The sequence below is a fragment of the Pholcus phalangioides genome, unplaced genomic scaffold (genome assembly GCF_987345545.1).
Source record: "Pholcus phalangioides strain wild (caught in Gottingen) unplaced genomic scaffold, Ppha-v1.0 ptg000017l_1, whole genome shotgun sequence".
Taxonomy (NCBI): Eukaryota; Metazoa; Arthropoda; class Arachnida; order Araneae; family Pholcidae; genus Pholcus; species Pholcus phalangioides.
The window spans coordinates 11,778,795-11,800,929 of record NW_028301610.1 but is presented as its reverse complement, the minus strand read 5'-3'; the positions used below and the strand labels follow the sequence as shown (position 1 = coordinate 11,800,929).

General features: G+C 36.8%; 1 protein-coding gene across 1 annotated transcript; it reads right to left on the bottom strand.

Annotated features, from left to right (window-relative positions):
* Positions 1 to 1,441: 1,441 nt before the first annotated feature.
* On the bottom strand, positions 1,442 to 21,890 carry LOC149072384 (GTP-binding nuclear protein Ran-like). The gene is made up of 10 exons (XM_089246804.1): positions 21,853 to 21,890; positions 17,108 to 17,215; positions 14,474 to 14,539; positions 12,865 to 12,972; positions 8,960 to 8,996; positions 8,377 to 8,461; positions 6,871 to 6,987; positions 3,852 to 4,039; positions 1,661 to 1,831; positions 1,442 to 1,534 (listed from the first exon to the last, which is right to left on the bottom strand). Exons 1-10 carry the CDS (start codon positions 21,888 to 21,890, stop codon positions 1,442 to 1,444), a joined length of 1,011 nt encoding a protein of 336 aa, XP_089102930.1.
* Positions 21,891 to 22,135: the final 245 nt, after the last annotated feature.

The following is a 22,135-nucleotide window of genomic DNA, read 5'->3' as shown; positions in this document are numbered from 1 at the left end:
ACCTAGTGCATGTGCAGTAATGTGTGTGACTAAAACAGCATCTAAGCACGTGACCTACAGAATGAGTGAGCAAGCATGTGAATGACCTAGAGTGTGCATGTGTGACTGAAAGTGATTTTAGAGACACTACATACAGGAGTGGGGGAGGCCAAGCGAGTTATAGTGCAGGGTGGCAATTTAGAGTAAAGAGTAGTCAAGAAAATTAGACTGGAATGGGAAAATGGCGGCAAAATTCATGCAGCCCACAGGTGGCCTATTCACAGATGACATATTTCCACAACTCTGGGATTGACCTGCAGTGTGCAAGCACATGAGCAACGGCGAGTGAACAAGGTAGTGCAAACAGGTAAGCAACAGTGACTCACAGAATGTGAAAGCATGATTGCTTACAAGAGTTACCTAGAGCATGTGTAAGCAACCACAAGAGTGACCACGCATGTGAATATAGAAGTATGTGGATGAACCACAAGAGAGTGCAAGCATATGAATGAACACAATAGTGACCTAAAGAGTACAAGTACGTTATCCATGGGTGGAGATACTGGGGGGGGGGGGGACAATGCCCCCAGCATCGAAAGTGGAGTGGGCAGATCTAATGTATGTGTATATATGAATTGACATAGTTTCCCCCCCCCCCCCCGATGAAATGAGGACTTCATTTTACAATGTTTGAAACGGAACTGTTCGCAAGTCAGAGAGGGGGCCATAGTTCCGCTTATGAGGTGCGCTGATATTGTTCAGATTTCAAGGCAAAAACCTCGTTTGATGACTTCAATTCTTATATAGAGAGGTTATTTCATAGCCTTCATTGTCTCCAGTCTTCCAACTATCTTTGAGTTCTTTCATCTCTATTTCTGTGATTTAGTCTTGTGCCTAGCCATTTTGCTACTGCAGAGTTTGACATCTTGGCGCCACCTCCCCCGTTTGCCGGCCTTTTGGCCGCCCAGCCCGAACCACGAGGAGGTGGGGGTAGGTTTCCCTACTCGAGAATCAGTATTTTGATTACAGTGGATCTTACTATACTCAAAATATTAAAAATCTCTCTTTCTTCCCCCCCCCCCCCCCCCCGTGAATATACTCTTGGCAATTGCTCACTCGTTCAGCATTTATTTCTCTAACCTGATTCTCATGGCGCTCGGGCCGCAGCTCTTGAGCTAATGCAACTGATAAGCTTATCCACAGCACTTGGGCAAATGCAACCAATAAGCTTACCTGCAGCAAATGCTACCAATAATCTTATAGGTTGCATTTGCTCAAAAGTAACATGCTTTTGTGCTGCTAAGTGGCATGTGTATCTCAGGCCTTAGAACGGGCTAATCATTAATACTGGTAATAAGAAGGAACTTTAACATCAAATTTGAGTACAAAATAAGATATTTAATCTACTGTATTTTTTTTCTTATCAGTAATATCACAAGAGGAAAGCAGCAGCAATGAACGTCTACAGAAACATACAACAGCATGACTTAGAGGTTGAGGTATTTGTGCTATCTTCCTCCTCCTCATCTTCTGGAAGTGAAGCATTTTCAGCTTCCTAAAAAAACAGAATAAGATTTGTACCCGCATGATCATATTCATATTGGGGAGGGGGAAGTAAACAATATGATTATATAACAATCATATATTTGAAGTCATCTATTACAAAACTTAAAACCCATACCATTATGTCATTCTCTAGTTTTGCTTGCCACGCTGTATCAATCATTAGTTTTGGAGGAGCCAAAGCTGGTATCTCAACCAAGTATAAATTTGGGTCTTGATGAAAGTCTCTTGCCAGAGACAGGAATGGCTTCCACACATTATAGTTGCTTTTACTGCAGATGTCGAAATACTTGAAAAGTTAAGAAAAAAATCTGTCACAATGTGGCACACACAAGTTGCTATACGAATTTAAGTACAATATGCTGTCAGATATGCTGTTTATACTAGGGTCGAAACTAGAGGGAGGCAGAAGGGAGACAACTGTCTTGGTGGTAAAATTTAAAGGGTGGCAGTTTTAAGTGGGAACAAAACACCTTTACAAAATTATCACAATTTAAAGTTATAGGGGCAGCAAAAATCCTAGTTACGGTCCTGATTTATGCTATATTCAACCAATGACTATAATGTTTTGCTCACATTGACAATACCATATTCTAATCAAATCTTCACATTTTGCCGATAGACTTGATCACTCAAAAATTTAAACCTTTTCTTGCATCCACAGATTGCTTCAAATTTAGTTTTTTCCCCCCAAACAATGGAACAACCTTCCATCAAATAGCTACTATAGAATGTACTTGAATTTATGATTTTGTACGTTGCATCAATCATCTCCTATACAACAGAATACAGTGATGGGATTTGATGTAGACCTCAGCCAAACAATATTTTATAAATGAGAGCCACTGGGCACTACTGATGACTAAAGTGTTACATCTCTGCAGCTGGGGTTTGGGGGAGAACAATTGAGCCATAAAATAGGAAGTCCTGTAAAATATAGGGTGATCCAATAAACTTATACAATAAACTGCATAGCCAGACATTTTGCTGGATGCAACAGCTGACCAAAAGAGAAAAAACACCAGGATACCATGGCAGACATCAATTAGCGCATGCAGTTGCCAATTATAGCAAAGCAGTAGGTTAAGTTATCATTCATTACTACACTCAAAGCAAAATCTTGCCAAGAACCATAAACAATGACATTGAGAATAGAAATATTGCAAATAGGATGTACAGTCACCTTATAAACCATATTGTGTTGATTCAACCATTGAAGGATGGAAAAACAAATACAGGACGATAATTGAAGTTCACACACTCCTAGTAAGTTTTTCCAAAAACTACTCATCCGAATACAGCCAAATTTGAGATATTTTAATGAGACATAGGGGAGAGATTTATGAGAAAAAAAAGTTAAATTTTTGACAACCAGGTGAATAAGTGACATTTTTATTGAAGTTTTTTTGTTCCATGGTCCATATAGTGCATATATCAAGTTTTGATGGAATGTCTTCATCAGAACGGCCGCTACATAGATTACTTTCAGTATACTGAATGCTCAGATCTATGCAGCACCTGTTCTGATGGAGGTATTCCATTGAAACTTGATATAAATGCTACACTGATCATGTAAAAAAAAGTAAAATTCAATGAAAGTGCCACTTATTCAACTGGTGGTCAATAATTGAACTTTTTAATTGCATAAATCTCCATGGTCTCATTAAGATACTGGAAATTTGGATGCGCTTGGACGAGTAGTTTGAGAAAAAATACTCCGAATGTGGGAACTTGAATTATAAAAGAAAAAAAACCACCCTGTATATATTTGAATGAAATAAGGAAGTCTGGTTGTCTCTAGTGGTGTATATGGTAGCACACTTGCCTGGTTTGAATACCAGCGGAGACGAGATAAATTTTCTTTTAGAGTTCACCTTGGTGCAATATCCAGAAAAAGTATTTTCTTGTAAAATGAATAAATTCAAAAGTTTTTTTGCCAGTTTCAGACACTGTAAAAAATTTCTTCTAATTTGCATTGAAAAAAAACACTTCGAACAGACAAAAAACAACCAACTTAACATGTGTAATTTCTGTCATTGTTTATTGATACATTAATTCCAAGAATATAGGCAACCCTTCTCCACATTAAATTAAAAAGTCTTCAAATCTCATTGGCTTCTTAATTCCATTAAATGGTTATTTTTCATGAACTGGTTTATATGAAAAGGTAAGAAACCTTAAAAAGCTAAAAATTTTGACGGTATATTCTTTAGTGCAATGCCATTAATATTTGAAGTTTTAAGGACATTTTATATGAAAGCTTTAACAACTGCCTAGTGCGAAAATGAATTCAGAAAAGAAAATTATACCTGAAGATTCTTCTTGAATGGAAAGATTATGGTTTTAGCCTTAACTTTCCGGTCTCTACGATCGACTTTGTTACCACATAGCACAACAGGAATGCTGCCGCATAGCCTTAGAATGTCCTTCCTCCACTTCTGGATATTCTTGTAACTTGCCCGGGATGTCACATCAAACATTATTATGGCACACTGGGCTATTTGCGAGAATACCATCATTTAAGATATTTAAACACAGGAAAAATAAAAAATTGTTCAAGTGCTATACATTTCCTCATTGAAAGTGTTATCAAAAAAACATTCAATAGTTTCTTTTTTCCCCATTATATAAAGGTATTTTAAAAATCAGTTTGCTGCTGGGGTATGAGAAAGTTTTGCCAGAGCAAGCATATAAATAGACTTGGTTTGCAATTGAACATAGATTTTCTATATAAATACTATTTATTGTTTTAACTTCGTTATCCTAAATTTTATATTCGAAATAATTTTGCTTTATAAATTAAAGAAAAATTTAACAATCTATCTCTCTTCAATTGAACTAGTTATGCTTCATTCCTTACAAAGCCTCTTATTTTAACACTGACGAGTACGGATAGAACACAGATATCTCAATAAAACACATTGGAAAAAAAAAAAGCAATTGGAAAAAAGCTTACTTTATTAAAAAGATATAGAATTTAAGGAGGGAAGTTTAGTGATTTCTACCATGTCATGGAAAGGATTAACAAATCTTTAGAAGTACATCCATGCACAGGCCCATAGCCAAATTTGATTGGAAAGTACGAGAATAGATTTGGCCATCTTTTTCTTACATTTCGGGGGGGGGGGGGGGGGGAAACAGACCCTAAAGTTCCTCTCCCCCCGTTTTCATATATACCCATGATGTTTCCTGCACAGTATTTTCATGCATGTGATTAAAATTTTGCTACTTTGAATATAAATTCAGCAGCAGCATACAATCTGTATGAAAATTTAATTCATCAATAATAAACCAAAGAAATGGAAAGAGGTTGTTTGACATGTTCTCACGTAGATAAAGCAATATTTTTTCATTCATCTCTTCATCTATATAAATCTTTAGGGCGCGGTAGCCCGGTCGATAAGATACTCACCTAAAGTACCAAAGGGTGTTTAGAGGTGTAACGAGTTCGATACCTGGTTCGTCCTTGTCAGGAAACTTTCCTGACACAGGGGTACAACAAAAAACGACGACTTGACCGCAGCAAAAAATTGCTACCGCAGGGAGTCCCCCATCGAGGGCTTAGCGCACCAACCTCTCGATGAGTATAAAAAAAAAAAACGAGCCTGCCGTTCGGAATCGGCGATAAATTGTAGGTCCTGGTCTAATTAGCCCTCATGTGCAGAAAATGACCGTGGTGCATCAAAAATTATCAAAAAAACATAAATCTTTAAAACTATTTCCCACAAAGTTTTGTAAAAATATTTCTATTCTAACCTCCCAGACAAAAAAAAAAGTGTAAATAAAATAGAGCAGTGTAAAATCCATAAGCCTACACAGAAGTTCTTTAAACTAAGTTTTCTGTTCATAGATTATATGCAGGAAAATACTATACATCTCTAAGCTTTTTATACAGGGTGTCCTGTAAGTGCTAATAGGACCTTTATCTCAACCATTAGTTGTAAAGATATGGTTTCAATTTATAAAAAGCTTAAAATGTGTTCAAAAATCACCCTGTACCAGTTTGGAGAGTAGAAATACAGTGACTCACAAAATGAGAGATGGTAATTTTTTTTATACAGCACCCTTGACCTCAAATTGGAAAATGAATATTGCAGTTAAAATCATAGGATTTTTTGTTGTCCTCAGAAAAAACAGGACAACTTTTTTATCCAAGTATTTTTTATTTTGTGACACTATTTCCACTCTCAAAACTGGTATAGGACAGAGGCTCTGACATGAAACTGAAAACATGGGGGGGGGGGGGACCTGAAAGTTGCTGGTCGTACCATACAAATGGAACTAAAGTGTGTGCAAGAAAGAGAAGGTGCATTGTATTGTTCTTTCAGAAATTATTAGGAAGGGGCTCAAATGGCCTCAACCCCCAGGTTCTGGTGGCTATGGTACAGAGTAATTTTTAAACACATTTTGAGCATTTTTCAAAATTGTGTGTGGAATCATACCTCTACGACAAACAGTTCATGAGATCAAGGCTGCATTAGCCTTTACAGGACACCCTGTATATCATTCATGGATATATAGTTGATCCCGCTTACGTTTTCCTGCTTAGTAAGACTTATTTTCGTAGTCCCAATTTTAACAAATTCTATCCTAAAATTACATCTAAAAATTACAATCTACCCATGTAAAGAATTTTCCAGCTTACAACATTCTTTTGTGACAAATTTTTGAAAAACGTTATAAGCAGGATCCACTGTATGCTAGTCTTCTAAATGCACAAATCAAAATCAATTAAATTATCTTAAACACATTATAGATAAAAATAAATGACATTGGCACGGTAAATATAGTCTGTTTCCATATATGAAAAAAACTCTGAAATTGAAGTTTATGGTCTACATCCCGATTCATGGCAAAATGAATCATTGACACTGCTTCACCCCAGTTCAAGAATTTCATTTGCAAAACACCCACTAGCATTTCACCATAAAACAGCAAGTAACAAATTATTCTAAAATATGATTAACAAATACATTAATGAAGAGATAGTATATTTCAGGCCAAAAAAATACAGAAAAATTTAATTTTCTTGATGTTATGCCAAAACTGATATTTTAAAAGAAAAAAGAGGAGACAAATCGCTTTTCTTTCCAAATATCAGTTTCGGCATAGCATCCAGAAAATTCAATTTTTCAATGCATTAATGTCATAGAAATACGTGGATAAACATGACAAATGAGGCTATTAAATTATTTTTTAAATAACTTTTTCTAGTCTAGAAATTTGCATATTAATGACCTCTATGAAAATCAAACTTTACTGTCATTTATACAAACCAAGTTTGAAAATAAAAAGAAAAGATTCCAGAATTATATTTGATCAACTCACCTTTCGAATAGAAACTGTCTTTGATATGTTCATGATCAGTAGCATCCCATACGTTGAATCTTATGCGCCCACAGTTGGTATTGAAAATAAGCGGGCGAACTTCAACACCAAGAGATGCTGAAAGTTTGTAAAAATTCATGTTAATGATTTGTAATGAAAATACAACAATCTTAGAATTTTACAAAAGACAGTTTTCATTACATACATGTGCAAGTAATTTACATATGCATAAATGGTGAGCAAAATCCATATTGACTGCAAACAGTCATGCCAAACCACACTAATATAGGGTTGGAAGACAAACTCCACACAGTGCTTGTAATTTTGGCAACCAACTCTATCATGTAAATACAAACAAGATCCACCAGGTTTCCATACATCAAAGAAATAAGCTCAATTACGTGCCTGTGCAAAGACATTTCTCCAAAGTAATGCATGTTTGGTTCTTCATGTCACAGCATGTGACAGATTTAAAAATTAAATGGGCAGACACAAGGATACCAGTGTAACAAAGAGAATTAAATTATTAAAAGTATGTTTTATTGCCAGAGTCAAGGCAAATTTTGAAAATAAACAATATGTGAACAGAACAAATGAATACTTCTACAAGATCTGTAAAATAAGAATTTTTTTTAAATAACGTGACCATGCATTCATAAGAGATCATTACGAGTACATACATAAGAGATCATACATCTGTCCAGGGAATTTGTGTGTGTTAGTAGACATCCATACCCGAACCAGGATTCGGGCTCAGACCTTCCAGTCAGAAGCTAGCTCCCTAATCATTGGACTGCCAGGTGGCATTATAGTGAGAAGGAATCTACTAATTTTAATTCATCTCGTGAATCTATTATATGACATAGGAACCATAGGTGGATGCAAGGCTGTAGCAAGGGGGGACTTAGTGGTCTGGTACCCCCCGAAATGTGAGAAAATGACAAAAAGGGAAAAATGGTTAAATCTGTTTTTCTATCGCTTTGGTCCCCCCCGAACAAAATTTCGTTCTACGGGTCTGGGTGGATGAGAGACAGCCCCTTTCATGGGCGGAAATACAGCGGGGGCCCCCCCCCCCCCCAGCGTCAAAGGTGGAGTCGATTGATCTAATGTATATATGAATTGACATCGTGGCCCCAGACTTAAGTCTATCTCCACCTATAGACTCTTTTCCCTATAACGATTGCATTATAAGCATAGACGGGAAGTTTAGCCAATCAACTCGCTACTCAATTAACACACCCTCAGTGATCTACTCCTTAAGTTCCAAGAGCCTGTACCCATTTACAATGGGGGAAATACATTAGTCTTGCCAAAAGAGTCGGTGTTAGTAATAGGCGCCCTGACACATAACATTACCAAGAAGCCAATTAGGCTTTCAAGATCTATATTAGTGTTGAACAAATTTCTCACACTGTCAAAACTGAAAAATTCAGATGAAAAACTATCAATTTAAAAATATCTGAACATTTCAAATTCATAGAAAGTTTTGATTTCAAACATACTCACAGATTTTTTTTTTCTCTTGTTCACCAGAGATGTATCTCTTGATGAAAGTGGTTTTTCCTACACCTCCATCACCAACCAGAACACACTATAAATACATTCTTATCAATGCTACAGCATAGCAAGAGCCAATCATAAAAGCATGCAATAAAAAAACGAAGAAATTCAAGATCAGTCAATGAAAAGATTGTGACTAAAAAAAATTAGTAAATGCATTGCAGCAAGGTTTACCCAAATTGAAAATTTAATTTCGTAACTAAAACTGCTAGCACAATGCAATGTAGAATTAGAAAGCCATTTCACTCACAAGATAACACAATCACAGTTCAGTCCAACAATATGATTGGTGGCAACTTATTGAAAAAGCACAAGGATATTTGCACTTAAATGAGTTTATTGCATGTTTTATGTGGGTTTGTTCAACATTGGTTTACAGTTAAAGTGTCTGCATTTTTATAGATATTTTTCATGCATAACTCACGAGTTGAAATACTCAAGTATCAAGATACCTTTACACATCAAAATTTATATGATAGAGACTAAGTTTATCATACAAAAATTTAAAATAACAAAATTATATAAATACCTTGAAGGTTGGAACGGGCGAAAAAGCATTTAACTGCCTGAAGAAAAAAAACACCAACATTTACAAAACAAGCAATAGTATCAGATGCATGGTATTTAAAAAACATGGCTTTTGATAAATTAAAAAAAAGATTCAGTTGACAGTTAAATTTCTCATGAACCAAGCATGATTTTCCTCAAGAAAAACAGTCTTAAATGATGGGTGATTCTTTTTGCTTGGCTAAAATACATCAAATCAATAGGCTTCCTGGATATTATGCTGGGAGGTGAACTTGGAAAAAAAGTAGCTTCTCTCCACCGGGAATCGAGCGCACTGACCATTATAACACAGGAAAAAAGAATGGTGTGATCACTGACCACAGATCCTGGAGCAGCAAACCCCCCCCCCCCTTCCAGTCAGACTTTCCACAGGCTCTTCTACAGTTTAAACTTGAAAAAGCAAAAATAAACAAACATTTATAGCATGAAAAATCAATAATTGATGAGAATTGTTCCAATCTCCAAAGGCTAGAGCCTTGTCGATTCCCCCCTTACAGGGAGCATGGGTATAATGGTCAGTGCACTTGCCCAGTATGCAAGAGGCATTGGGTTCGATTCCCGGTAGAGAGAAAGTTCACCGTTTGGCACGATATCCAGAAAGCCTATTGATTTCATGTCCTATATATATAAAAATGTTTTTTTGACTTGATATCCCCCTTATATTAAAAAAGACCTACTTCAGAAAGTAAAAGATACAGAACATGTGACACAAGTATCTTATAAGTAGGCTACTAAACTAAATGTATCCTTGCATGGTAACAAGCTGGCTTGCTCATAATCAATAACCCACCCCCACATTATACGGAAGATTGGCAAGTCACTAATGTTTTTACTGAGATGTGCTATTACTTCATTAAACACCAACTCTGGCCATATCAACTATATTGCAATTTACTGCCATTAATGAGACTGGTTGGAAATGAAGGCGCTGTCCATTGGTGGTCGCCTCAAGTTTGTTAAGGGAAAGATGTGCTACTGGAAAGATTGAAAAGCTTGGTTCAAGAGTGAAGGAAGAGTTTTTGGCTGGCTGTTGTATCTGCTTTGCATGTGCATGCTTGTTAAGTGCAGTGTGCTTGGTCCTTCAACATCAATGCACATGTGCATACTACATTTCTCTTGTTCATCATGCATCATTTGTTTTCTGAATACATAAGTTTTCATTGTTTTGAAATCAAGTTTCCACTTCTATTTTTGTGCTAGAGGCAGATTTATGATTCTGCCATCTGTGGGCCACACAAAATTTGCACACACAGTTCTCCTCCCATTCTAGTCCAATTTCCTTGACAGCTCATTCCACAAATTTGATGCCCCTAGCTATAATCTGCTCAACACCCACCTCTAAATATGCTTTTGGTCACACACGCTTGTATAATTTCTTGGTCAATTACTCTTTTGAGCCCCAATACATACACTCTAGGTCACTTATGGTTGCTCACTGACCTGATCTCACCCTCTCCATCTAGGTAACTCATTTATGTCCTTCTGTACTGTTTTGGCCACTCACATGACTGCAAATGCTTTAGATCCCTCTTATGGTTGCTCACGGACCTGTACCCTTGCTCTCTAGGTAGAGCCAGATTAATCATTAAACAAAATAAGCATGTGCTTAGGGCATTAAGAGAAAATGGACACTATAAAAAATGATCAAACACTATAGTACATCGTTTTTAAATATAAAATTTTTTTCTTGGCATCAACTATCCAGTAGAAAAATCAGAATTTTAAGAGCACTTGATTGTAAAATTAAAGATTTTTATCGGAGCGTGAACCACAGGGTTGAGAAAACAAAGAGGGGAGTGGATTACCTGGGTGCTGGACCAGGAAGCACATCAAATTCACTATTTTTCTATTAGAAGTTATAGGGAGGGATTACCAATGCCAAAATGAATACAGACCCCAAAGCAACAGAACACATTTTTGTTTCTAGGTGCGGCCTTGGGGATGACGCAAAAGCAAAAAAACTAAGTTAAGGAACAAGAACTCGCGTTAGTGCTATTTTTAAATTGAGATTTTGCTCCATTTCCATAAAGTAAGCCCATAATAGTCTCAACAGCATCACAGGCCCTTGCTGGGTAAAATAAATTTTTCTGAGCCAGCCCCCTCCCCCCCAGCTATTAATACCTGCATACCAATTTGCATACTTTCTCCAAAATTTTAACTACATGAAATCATTACAAGGCCTTCCCGGGCCGGGGTATCATCAGGACTGTCTTGAGAGCCCCTAGACCAAATGATTTTTGAGGTCTTATTTTACCAATTCTCTTAAAATTTCAACTACTCATTTTCAGAGACTTTTCCTGAAGCCCCCGGACCTTGACCAGGTGGGCCCACACACACTTAAGATGGCACTGGGCATCATAAACCCTGGGCAAAATCATGGGCAGAGATATTGGGCCCCCCCCCCAGCATCAAAGGTGGAGTCGACTGATCTAATGTATAAATGAATTGACATCATTGTGCCCCCTCCAGACTTCCAAGTCTACCTCCGCCTATGGGCAAAATACTTCTGAACTCCCTCTACCTCTGGTCCCTGCTTGCAATTTGCATACTTACACTCGAAAATTGTAAACAGATCTAATTGTAATGAGGGACCACGCGTTAAGGTTGTAAGTGTAAGGTGTAAGGGATGGGTAAAATCCCTTGAGTTCTTAGGGCATTCAAATGGGTTAATCTGGCCCTGTCTCTAGGACTATCTTTTGTTCACTCCCAAGCTTACACACTATTGAAGTCCCTTCTGGTCCCTCACCAACCTGCTACCTCTGTCTAGAAATCTCATCATTCGCATACATTGTTTTGATCACACATATGCTTTCAAACTCTTTAGGTCACTCATTGACTTAGCACTTCGTTGTCTGGGTCACTCTTTTGTTCACTCTTATCTTTCCCAACTCTTGGGCCACTCACCGAGCTTCTCCCATTCTAGTAATTTGCTTTACCTCTCATTCCTCAAATCTGCCGCACCTCCAAATTTGCTGACTTGGGCTACAGCCCACTAAACTTTCCTGTAAATATGCTTCTGCACACACTGAACGTTACTTTGATTAATAAATACTACTTTGGCTAGTCCTACATAAAGGGCCCGAGTGGCATGTTGGTAAGATGCTCGTCTACCATCGTGAAGGTTGTTGTCAGGGTCCTGGGTTCGAACCCAAGGGAGGATATCGATAAGATATTTTCCCTAACGAACTAGAGGCGACCACCGATAGACAGCGCCTTCACTTCCAACCCATCTCACTAATGGCAGTAAATTGCAATATAGCGATATGGCTAGAATTGGTGTTTGGTGAAGTAGTCCTACATAAATGGGGGGGGGGGGGTCTTCTCTCAAGCAAATGTTTTGTGCTGTTCAGAACAGGGTTCTAATGCACCAATACAATTAATCATGCCATTCCACTACCAATCAGTTGACAGGGATGCTGCAATAATCCTGTTAACATGAAGCCACAATTTCTTAACTTCAAGAGCAGAAAAAGCTTTGCCAAGGGCATCTGAAGTTAACCTGCGTGCTTGTCTTCAGTTTTATATAGAAAATTGATTTCTGAATGAATTTTGAGGGTTCTTGGACCCATACCACCAATTACCATGGGTGCTTCATGGAACTTTTGGCTTAGATGCCACTGATCTTTACAAACAATGTTCGCAAGATCATTCAACCCAGCAGTCTTAAAACCACATCTCATCAAGCATTATGAAAATTAATTGATTATAACTATTAGGAAATCGATATAGCTATAAAGCCTGATTAGATGTAGCTTGGTGATCATATGCTTCATTGAAATCCCATACGCAAAAGATAGCATAAAGAAAAAATTAAGGATTTTTTTTATAATGTAGATAAACATTTTTCACGATCTGCATCATGCTTACTTTGGTGTAACTGACATAGCCTTGCAGGAGACCACAGATTTGAATGTTGCTGTGGTCTTTGACGAAAAACTAGTCCATGAGGACGGGACTGAAGGCAAATTTGCAGTCCTGCAATTAAGAACAAAAATCAGTTACAGATTTACAAAGTTAACATTGAATAACCAAGGTCTCAAGAAAGTTAACAATGCAATTGGGTAATTTTAATTATAATTTAGTTATAAAAAGCAATAATGCTTTTTATAAGTTTATTCAAGCTTCACTAGAAAATAAGCAAATAAATGAGATCCACTGTGAATATTAATATACCTATCTCTCTTCCTGTTTAAAATATTTTCCCGCTTACAATGTTTTTTGAAAAACACTAAGTAGGACAAAAAAACTGTATTGGACAAAAAGCAAAAAATGTAAAATAATCAAGCAATAACAGATTATTTTTCAGTAGTCTTATTTACACAGGTGTGCGGAAAATTCATCAATAATTCATCGCTGGAAAATTCACTGACACTCAATTCATTATCAAAATGACATGTATAGTGAGTGATTGAATGAACAGGTGAGTGAGCCAGTGAGTGATTGATCAAGTGAGTCAGGAAGTTAGTGAGTGAGCAAATGAGAGACTAGTCACTTGTATCATGACTCACCCACTTAGTTGGCCACTCATATGGTTGCTGACTTGCTCAATCACTTACTCCCTTGGCTGCTCAATTGCTCACTCAGTAGGTAACTCACAAACTCGATCACTAATATTGTTACTCACTCACTTGGACACCCACCCAATCAATTGATCACTTATAAAGTCACTTAATTGATGACTCATTTATCTGACCACTCGACCATTCATATGGTTACTCACTATTTTGCTAGCTAATTAAATCTCATTGTCAGTCACTCACATATTCATTCATTCAGTCGTTCATTGACTGGTGATGAACTGTTGTCTGTGCATTGTTTAGCGGTGAATTTTCCTAGCAGTTATTTTTCTCTGTTGGTAAATTTTCCTATCAGTGAATTACATGGCCATAAATTTGTCAGTGAATTTTCTTTAAATCATTTATAGGTGTAATGCTTTCAAGAACTGTAGGGTTTTATGAAAATTAAAAAACAACTAAATCTCAAAAAAATTTTCAATCTGTCATATTTACATAATACAAGGATGTTTTTCATTTTGGCCATCTAAACTTAATTTTTTCATGAGTCAAGCATTCAGATGAGTATTTACATGGGGGAGGGCAGTGAGCTAGAGGCCAGGGTGATAAGTTTGGAGGACTGCAAATTTAAGGAATGACAGTTAATAGAATGGGAAAAAGTAGCAAAATTTATTTAGTGCACAGATAGACTATAAATCCTCCTTTGGCTAGAAAACAAGGTCAGTGAGTGACCTAGCCGTTGTGCAGTCATGTAGTCATAGTGATAGATTCTCATCGTGAGGACCTGGGTTCAAACCCTATTGGTAACAGTTAATGGCGTCAGCTGAAGTTTCTTTTCTGTGGTTCCCAATTTTGAGAGACAAATGTAAACTAATCTTCCTGTTAAAAGTTTTTACCCAGCAGAGACCTACACAATGGTACAAATATTTAATCACACTTCTTATAATTTCACATATAAATACCTTGTTTTCCAAGCTTCAGCAACCCAATTGAGAGACTTCTGTGGTTGTTGCCGAGCTGCATTATCCCTGTAAAGAATAAATATATTTCTTTACATCACTCTTAGAAAAATAAAATAAACTGCCATTTAAGCAATCATCTATTGGAAGCAACTTTAACTGATAGCAAGCAGTTGTCTGTATTCGCACGACTGATCCCATTGCACAGGAAGTAGGGAAAGGTTCACTAGAATCAATGTGAGGGGGATGATCGCTCCTCCCAAGAATAGAATACGGGGAAAAACTTGTCCCTTAAAATATAGGAAGTTCACACAACTGAACTTTTACAATTCGCTCCTAATGTCACATCATCCTAGATCTATTCCTGCTTCTGATGACAGCAGCAAAACACAGACATCGGAATCAAATAAGGATTTTACATGTCTCGTCTTTTATCTGTGGAGGTGTAATATGGCTGTTTACTTTTTTTTTATGACGCTCACTGTTTTTTTCTCCTTTTGTCTCTTCTCTCTTCCCTGCTTGAACATGGGAGATGAAAATTTGATAATTGCCATTCATGGGTTGTTATAGTAAGTAGTAATCACAATTAAATATTATTTACTTAAAAACAAACAGCTTAGCCAAGTTTGTGCCAGATGTCTCATTGAATTTAATAAATACAGGTCTTTTAGTTCCATTTCTCAAAAATTTTAACTTTTCAACATTGTTACAAGATTATTAAACACATTGATCTTCATGGAGTGGAGTCACGAACTGAATAGCGTGTAAGGGTTACTTTCAGAGAACCTCAAAAGGTCCTTAGTTGACTCAATGTTAGCTGTTGTCACCTACATTGCTAGCCGTATATTGTCAATGCCAGTGAAAGACCATACTTAATCATGCATAGAATATATTTACTGCCAGGGACTGATCTCGAACCCTGCTTTCTGGGTATTTCTTTTTGCTGCTCATTGATCTGATCCTCTCTTTCTAGGTCACTCTTCTGATTACTCACATGCTTGCACACTGCTTTGGTCACTCATGCTTGTAAACTCTTTCAGCCACTCACTGATCCTGCCCCCATGCTCTCTAAGCAGCGTGCATGCTTGCAAACTCTAGGTCATTAGTTTGGTCACTAACTTAGTCTCTTTCTGTCTCGGTCACTCTTAATCACTCGCCTGCATGCACACTCTGTATGTCACTCTTTTTGCCATTCACTGACTATGCCCATTGCTCTCTAGGTCAATGTTTATATCCATGCTTACACAGCGCTTTGGTTCAGAGCTGCCCTTTGGGATGTGCAACACCAGGTGTGGTTGCACCGGGCCCATGCTCCCCCCCTTCTCCCACAAGGGTAAGGCAGACTGAGCTCCTGCCCTAAGACACGGGACAATTCAAATCATTTTTCGGTTTTGCATGCTATAAATTCACTGTTGAAAAGGGCCCCCCCATGAAAAGTCTGGTCTGGGGCCCCCAAATGTCCCAGCCGAGGAGCTCCAGGATGTGGGGGCCATGACCAGGTCCCACACTCAGTAAATTATTAGAGACTTCCAATTATGTTTCTTGCATTAATTCTGCATTTTCTTCAATTCTACAACTTTTTTCTACTGCTAAAATTCTGTATTTTCATCAATATTCTGGGATTATTTCTTCTATTAATTCTGAATTTTCAATTCTGAAGTTATTTCTTTTATTAATCCCCTGAATAATTTCTTTCATTTATTCAGAATTTTCAGTGGTGCTGGTATTTTAATTTTAAAATTTATCAAGTCAAATTTTCATTAGTTTTGAGAATTATATATAGTTCTCTTATTAGTTTAAAATTACTTTCAGTGCAGAGTTTTCAATTTTTGTGTTAATTTACATTAAAGTGTATATTTACAATTTCTTCTTTGGATATTTCTCAGCATTCATTATATATTCTGAAATGATGGATGCCGATTCTCCACAAAAGGTATAAAATCAGGGCAAAGAACCCTAAACGTTTTTGGTAAAGGGAAATTATCTGATGCATCTGGCCATTATTTTTACGATGGGACCCTGTGTCTGGTCAGGGCTGCTCTTTGATCACTCGTATGCTTGCACACTGCTTTGTCCACTCACAATACAAACTTAATTTGTATGAGCTTCGGAAATAGGATGTAAAGATACACTTGTAGCCACAGATTCTTGAGCTACGGGTTACGCCCCTAACTTGATTCACAGGACTCCTGAGATGGGTCATAAATCTAATTACTGTCCTGTTATAAATACGCTTGTGGGCCTTGTCATAAATACTCAAATGTTACTCATGAGACACTTGTTTCACTAATTCCAAAGAAAAATTACACGAGTTACGAAGCTAAACTTTCTTCTGTGTTGATTTCGAGTAGAGGCTGGAAAAGGTTCAGAACCTCCCTTGCTAAGCCAACACCATAGCAGAAAACCTCTGCACAAAAGTCGTGATGTCACTGAATTCGTTCATTTCACCTATAGTCATTGGATATAGGTATAGCAAAAAAGATATAGATTTCGCATACAGCTATATCCAATGGCTACAGGTGAAAAAAACGACTTCAGTGACGACAAAGCTTCGTGCAGAGGCTCTACTATAGAAGGTGCTGGCTAAGCCTTCTTGTAAATACATATCTTTTGGTTTCTAATTCAAAATAAACTCACATTCTTGGAGACAAGAATTTGGACGATTGATCCAGCCACTTTTGGACTTTCAGAACATCGGGAGGGATGGTAACAGACTCTTGATCAGACTGAAGTTGAAATCTAATTCTGCAAAGAAATTTAAAAAAATATATATAATTTTAAAAGGAACATTCCATTGCCAATTGGTTACTCTAGAAACTTTTGTACTTAAAGCAATGTTTCTTGACCTTTTTTTAACATCTTGTGCCCCAGGCTCATCATTTGAGAGAGCGTTGCCCCCCCCCCCCCCCCGGCTTTTAAAAATTCACTAAAAATGGTGTGTGTGTGTGTGTGTGTATATAAAATAATGCAATGCAATATAATATATAAAATTACACACACCATTTTTAGTGAATTTTTATGCCAGCCTTCTTTTTTTTTTCTTTTTGAGTACATGTTCTTTGCCCCCCTGGAAAAAGTTGAAATGACGGCCCTGTTGCACCCCTCATGCAACTTTTCACACCACCTTGGATAATGTATTTGTTGCGATTACAAAAATAATTTGCATTAGTTTATTTTTACAAATAAAATTTACATACAAAATAAAAAAAGACGTACTCTGTATGAACAAATTTTTTTTCCCGAAATAATTGCTTCTAGGATCAACGGTTTACCATATTTCATGGTGAAGAAAGTATCCACAAATAATGTATAGACTTCAGATATGTCATTCATATTAAAAGATGTTGCATAGTTATTAAAACAGTGATTCCCTAGCTTTTTTAGACCATGCCCTACCAAAGCATCTCTGAAATCCTGGTGTCCCAACCGCCAGAGCTATAACTAGAGCTTTTATCAGGAAGGGTGACCCCCCCATTACTTGTAATTCTTGTTATTCAAAAAAGTAACCCTTATTCATGTTGAGGGAATTACTTATTTACGTAGTCAAAAGCACAGGTAGACTTGGAGTCTACCAGGGGCCCTTGGAGGGACTTCAGGGGAACCATGAGCTTGGATGAGAAAATAATTGACTCATTGTTTTTACATTGCTATACAGCAGAGGTCTTTAACCTTTTTCTAGTCGTGAGCACTGCCTGTACCAATCATCAAAAGAAGAGCACCCTTACAGAAAGTTTGATGTAGAAATGCACATAATCAGGCTGATTTCAATCCTTGAATACAATTTGTGTGCAAGGTGTTTAATTGTAATGTTGACTAAGTGCTCGCGAGCACAAAATTGAATACAAGCATCACACACTCTGGATGCTTTCAGAGTACCATGGTGCTTGTGAGCAACGGGTTGAAGATGCCTGCAATACAGCTGTCCCAAATTGTTTGCACAGCAGATATCTCTTACCGTTGACTTTACAAACACATACTTTCAATTACAAAAAGTTTTCAAATGACGTAAAGTTGCTTAAAAAAATCTCAATTTGTTTGGGTCAATCACTTTCTAAGTGGGGTAGTAGGGAAGCTCTGTGGCTTTAATTTTTTTTGATTTTAATGGCACGGGGCGTGGACTTAATCTTACTAATCAAGAGAAATTTAAAATACATTCCTTAAGACGGCTTTAGGGTGGCAAGTGCAGAAGGGCGGTAAATTTGAGTAATGAGTGACAAGAAAATTAAAATGGGAGAAGAGGCGGAATTTATATAACCATCAATAAATTTTCCTCTGCCTTGACAGTGAGTTACCTGTAAGAAATAAAGTCAGTGAGTTCGTATGCATGTGAGTGACTTCAAGAGTGAGCATCTAAGCAACCTAGAGTGTGAGAAACTAAACAACTTAAAAAGAATGAACATGCGAGTGACAAATACCATGTGTGAACATGTGTGACAAAAACTGAACATGAGTGACAAAAACAATGTGAGAGCAACCAAAACAGTAGGCATGCACATGAATTAACAAAAAAGTGACGTAAATAGCAAAGAACCAAATCAGCGAGTGACTAAGAGTATGCGAGTATGAGAGTGACCTAGAGAGCAAACTGGTCTGTGACCTGGTAAACAATTGAGTGACCAAGTGGGTGAATGAATGACCCTATAAGTGAATGACGGGAGTGAGAGCCAGTCACTCTACAAGTGACAGTGAATGATTAAATGAGTTAGTAACCATATACAGTGCCGTCTTAATACATGGGCCCACCTGAGCATGGCCTAATAGCCTGAAGTAAGGGACAACCAGGACTTCTTGTCTCACAGGTAGGTTGTCATACGCTTAATTTCTTTAAGTATAGGTGGTGCCCACTGTGTCCATATTCATACAGTTTGTGCATCTTGTTAAGGGGTGACATATCTCTTAACATGGGGGAAACGTTAAAATATCATTAAAAATACTATTTGACCATTGATTTATTTGAAATTTTCTCACATATTTTTGATTAAATATGCTATCCTATATATGCTGGTATAAAATTTTACATCTCTAATACTTAATTTTTTTAATTTCAAAGAAATACATAAAAACACAGCTTGCGGGCATGATAAAATGACATGGCATTAATGTAACTACAATATTAAAATGAAGAAAACCATTTCATAAAGTAAACTAAAAGACAAACTGCATTGATGCATTATTTAAATTTTTAATTTTCAAAACTTCAAAAAAATAAATATTTTTTTAAAATCAAATATTTATGAATGGATCTAAAATCTTTTAGTTCATTTTATGAAAAGGAACTGTTTTCTTCATTTTAATTTCAATATTGTATGGTTAAATTGATGTCGTGTCATCATATATGTGCACAAGCTGTTTTTAATGTATTTGTTTTTAAAACTTTAAAAAAATAACATTAAAGATATGTTGGTATAAAATTTTACAAAAGATAACATTTAATCAAAAATATGCAAAAAATTTCTAATAAAATCAATGGTCAAACAGTATTTTTTAAAATTATATATTTCTACTTTTTCCCCCATGTCATTAGGTATGTGACCCCTTAAGGGCATTCTTCTACCTAGTATTCATCTGCTTCACTTTTGTAAATTTTTAGAAAGACTTCTGAATTTCAACTGGATTAGTGATTTTTAATTGTATCGTTTTGTTTTATTTCAAAGGCATGCCTTTATTAATCGATTTTATGGAATATGTATATTATAAAGTATAATGTATAAACTATCATTTTGAGTAGCTGTAAACTTCCTTGTCAACAAAAAGTTATTGGATTAAATTTTTCAGACGTGGTCTCCAGCTCTTTTTTTATTCCCCTTGAATTTCCTTTATTTAAAATACTGCGATGTGTATTGATAAACATTCTTAATAAATTGTAGGCTCTTAAGCCCTGTTTACATGTGCAAGATTGGAAAGTCACTTTGGTGATCATTACCTGCATAGCAACTTTTTTTCCTCAAAAGCTGTATTTTAGAAATACGACATCCATGTTTGTCATAGGCATCTTTTTCTTAGTTACCTCATTGGGCATTTTGCCTGTTGTGACGTCATATTTGTATAAGAAAAAAGGATTTTCCCTATATCACACACTATTTTTAAAGTGCCCATTATTAGCAAACCTTATCAAATATCAATTTTAATATTAAACCAATCGGTAATAGACTTTACACAGCATGTGCAATGCACCTATTACAATATTAATTCCACGACAAAAATATGTTTCAGTATTTTGTTCAGTTCAATTTAAAATCTTTTTGACTGCAAAATGATTTATAAAACGATGACAATAAAATTTATATTTGATCAACACAAAATCCACAAATCTTTGACCACAGTCAAGGGGGGCCTCCCACATTACCTCTTTAACCCAGGGTTCCATCAAGTCAAACTCGTGCCTTGCAAAGGTATGAATATGCCACAGTAAAAGCGATAAATCGAAGTGACAAAAACAGTGACAGGAAGAGTTTTCAAGCATGTGAGTGAACAAAAGAATAACCTAAAGCATGTGCAAGCTTGTGAGTGACCAAAACAGTGACAGTGTGTGCATGTATGGTTTTTTTTTAATGACCTAGATCACGTGTAAATGATCAAAAAGGTGACAGAAAGCAAGTAACCATGTCAGTGAGTGACAAAAAATATGACGTAGAGCATGTGCAAGTACACAAGTGACCAAAAACAGTACGAGAGCATGCGAGCAACCAGAAACAGTATAAATATACGAGTGACCAAAAACAGCATGCAAGCAACAGAAACAGTGCGAGAACAACCAAAACAATAGGCATACATGTGAATTACCAGAAGAATGACAGATAGCAAAGAACCAAATCTGAGTGCCCCAGAATGTATGCAAGCATGAGAGTGGCCTAGAGAACAAAGTGGTCAGTGACATGGTAAATGATTGAGTTATATGAGTAAATGACCGAGTGAATGAGCAGGTCACTGAGTGAAAGTGCGAGAGTGATTAAGCAAGTAAGTGATTATATGCAGTGCTGTGTTAATGTATGGGCCCGCCATGATGGTCTTAAGTACATAAGAGACCTTGTCGTAATGAGATTTGATACTTTGATTTTTGGGAGAAATATAAATTTATAAGGATGTACTTTCAGATATTCTGTGGGGGGGGGGGGGGGCGCCCTAACTATCTCTTTGCAAGGAGCCCCATGGTTCTGTTACGACAGCCCCGACCATATGAGTAACAGTATAAATAGCTGAGTATGTAATTAAATGACCGAGTGAGAGGACGAGTTACAAACTGAGTGACCATATAAGTAGCTTGCTCACTCACCCACTCATATGGTCACGTCACACACCCAATCACTTTGCCACTCAATGAGTAATTCAATCACTTAGGGGAAAGATATGGAATAGTTTAAGAACCATAAAGACCATCTTACCTTCTTGGAAGATGTGAGAGTTCCTCTTCCTGAATCATTCTACTCCGTCTTGACGAATGCATTACCAATGATTTTGGAGGGAGGCGACAGCTGGATTTTCGTTTTGTTTTAAAAGACCTACAGTTCAAAATTTGGAATGTTAATAGATATTTACACTTGAAGAAATTCAAAATTTTTATACTCTGCAGACAATGAATGCAAGGGTATAGGTCCAGATTTCCCCATGGGCATTTGCCTAGGGCCTCATGTTTTAAGGGACTAAATTTATATAATACTAGCTGAT

Bases quoted from the DNA above. Each gene is read 5' to 3' on its own strand.
- LOC149072384 (XM_089246804.1), bottom strand. From the start codon at position 21,890: ATGATTCAGGAAGAGGAACTCTCACATCTTCCAAGAAG. The intron at 17,216-21,852 runs GTAAGATGGTCT...ATTTCTTTGCAG, and splicing joins CTCTCACATCTTCCAAGAAG to AATTAGATTTCAACTTCAGT. The intron at 1,535-1,660 runs GTATGGGTTTTA...CTGTTTTTTTAG, and splicing joins AACTAGAGAATGACATAATG to GAAGCTGAAAATGCTTCACT.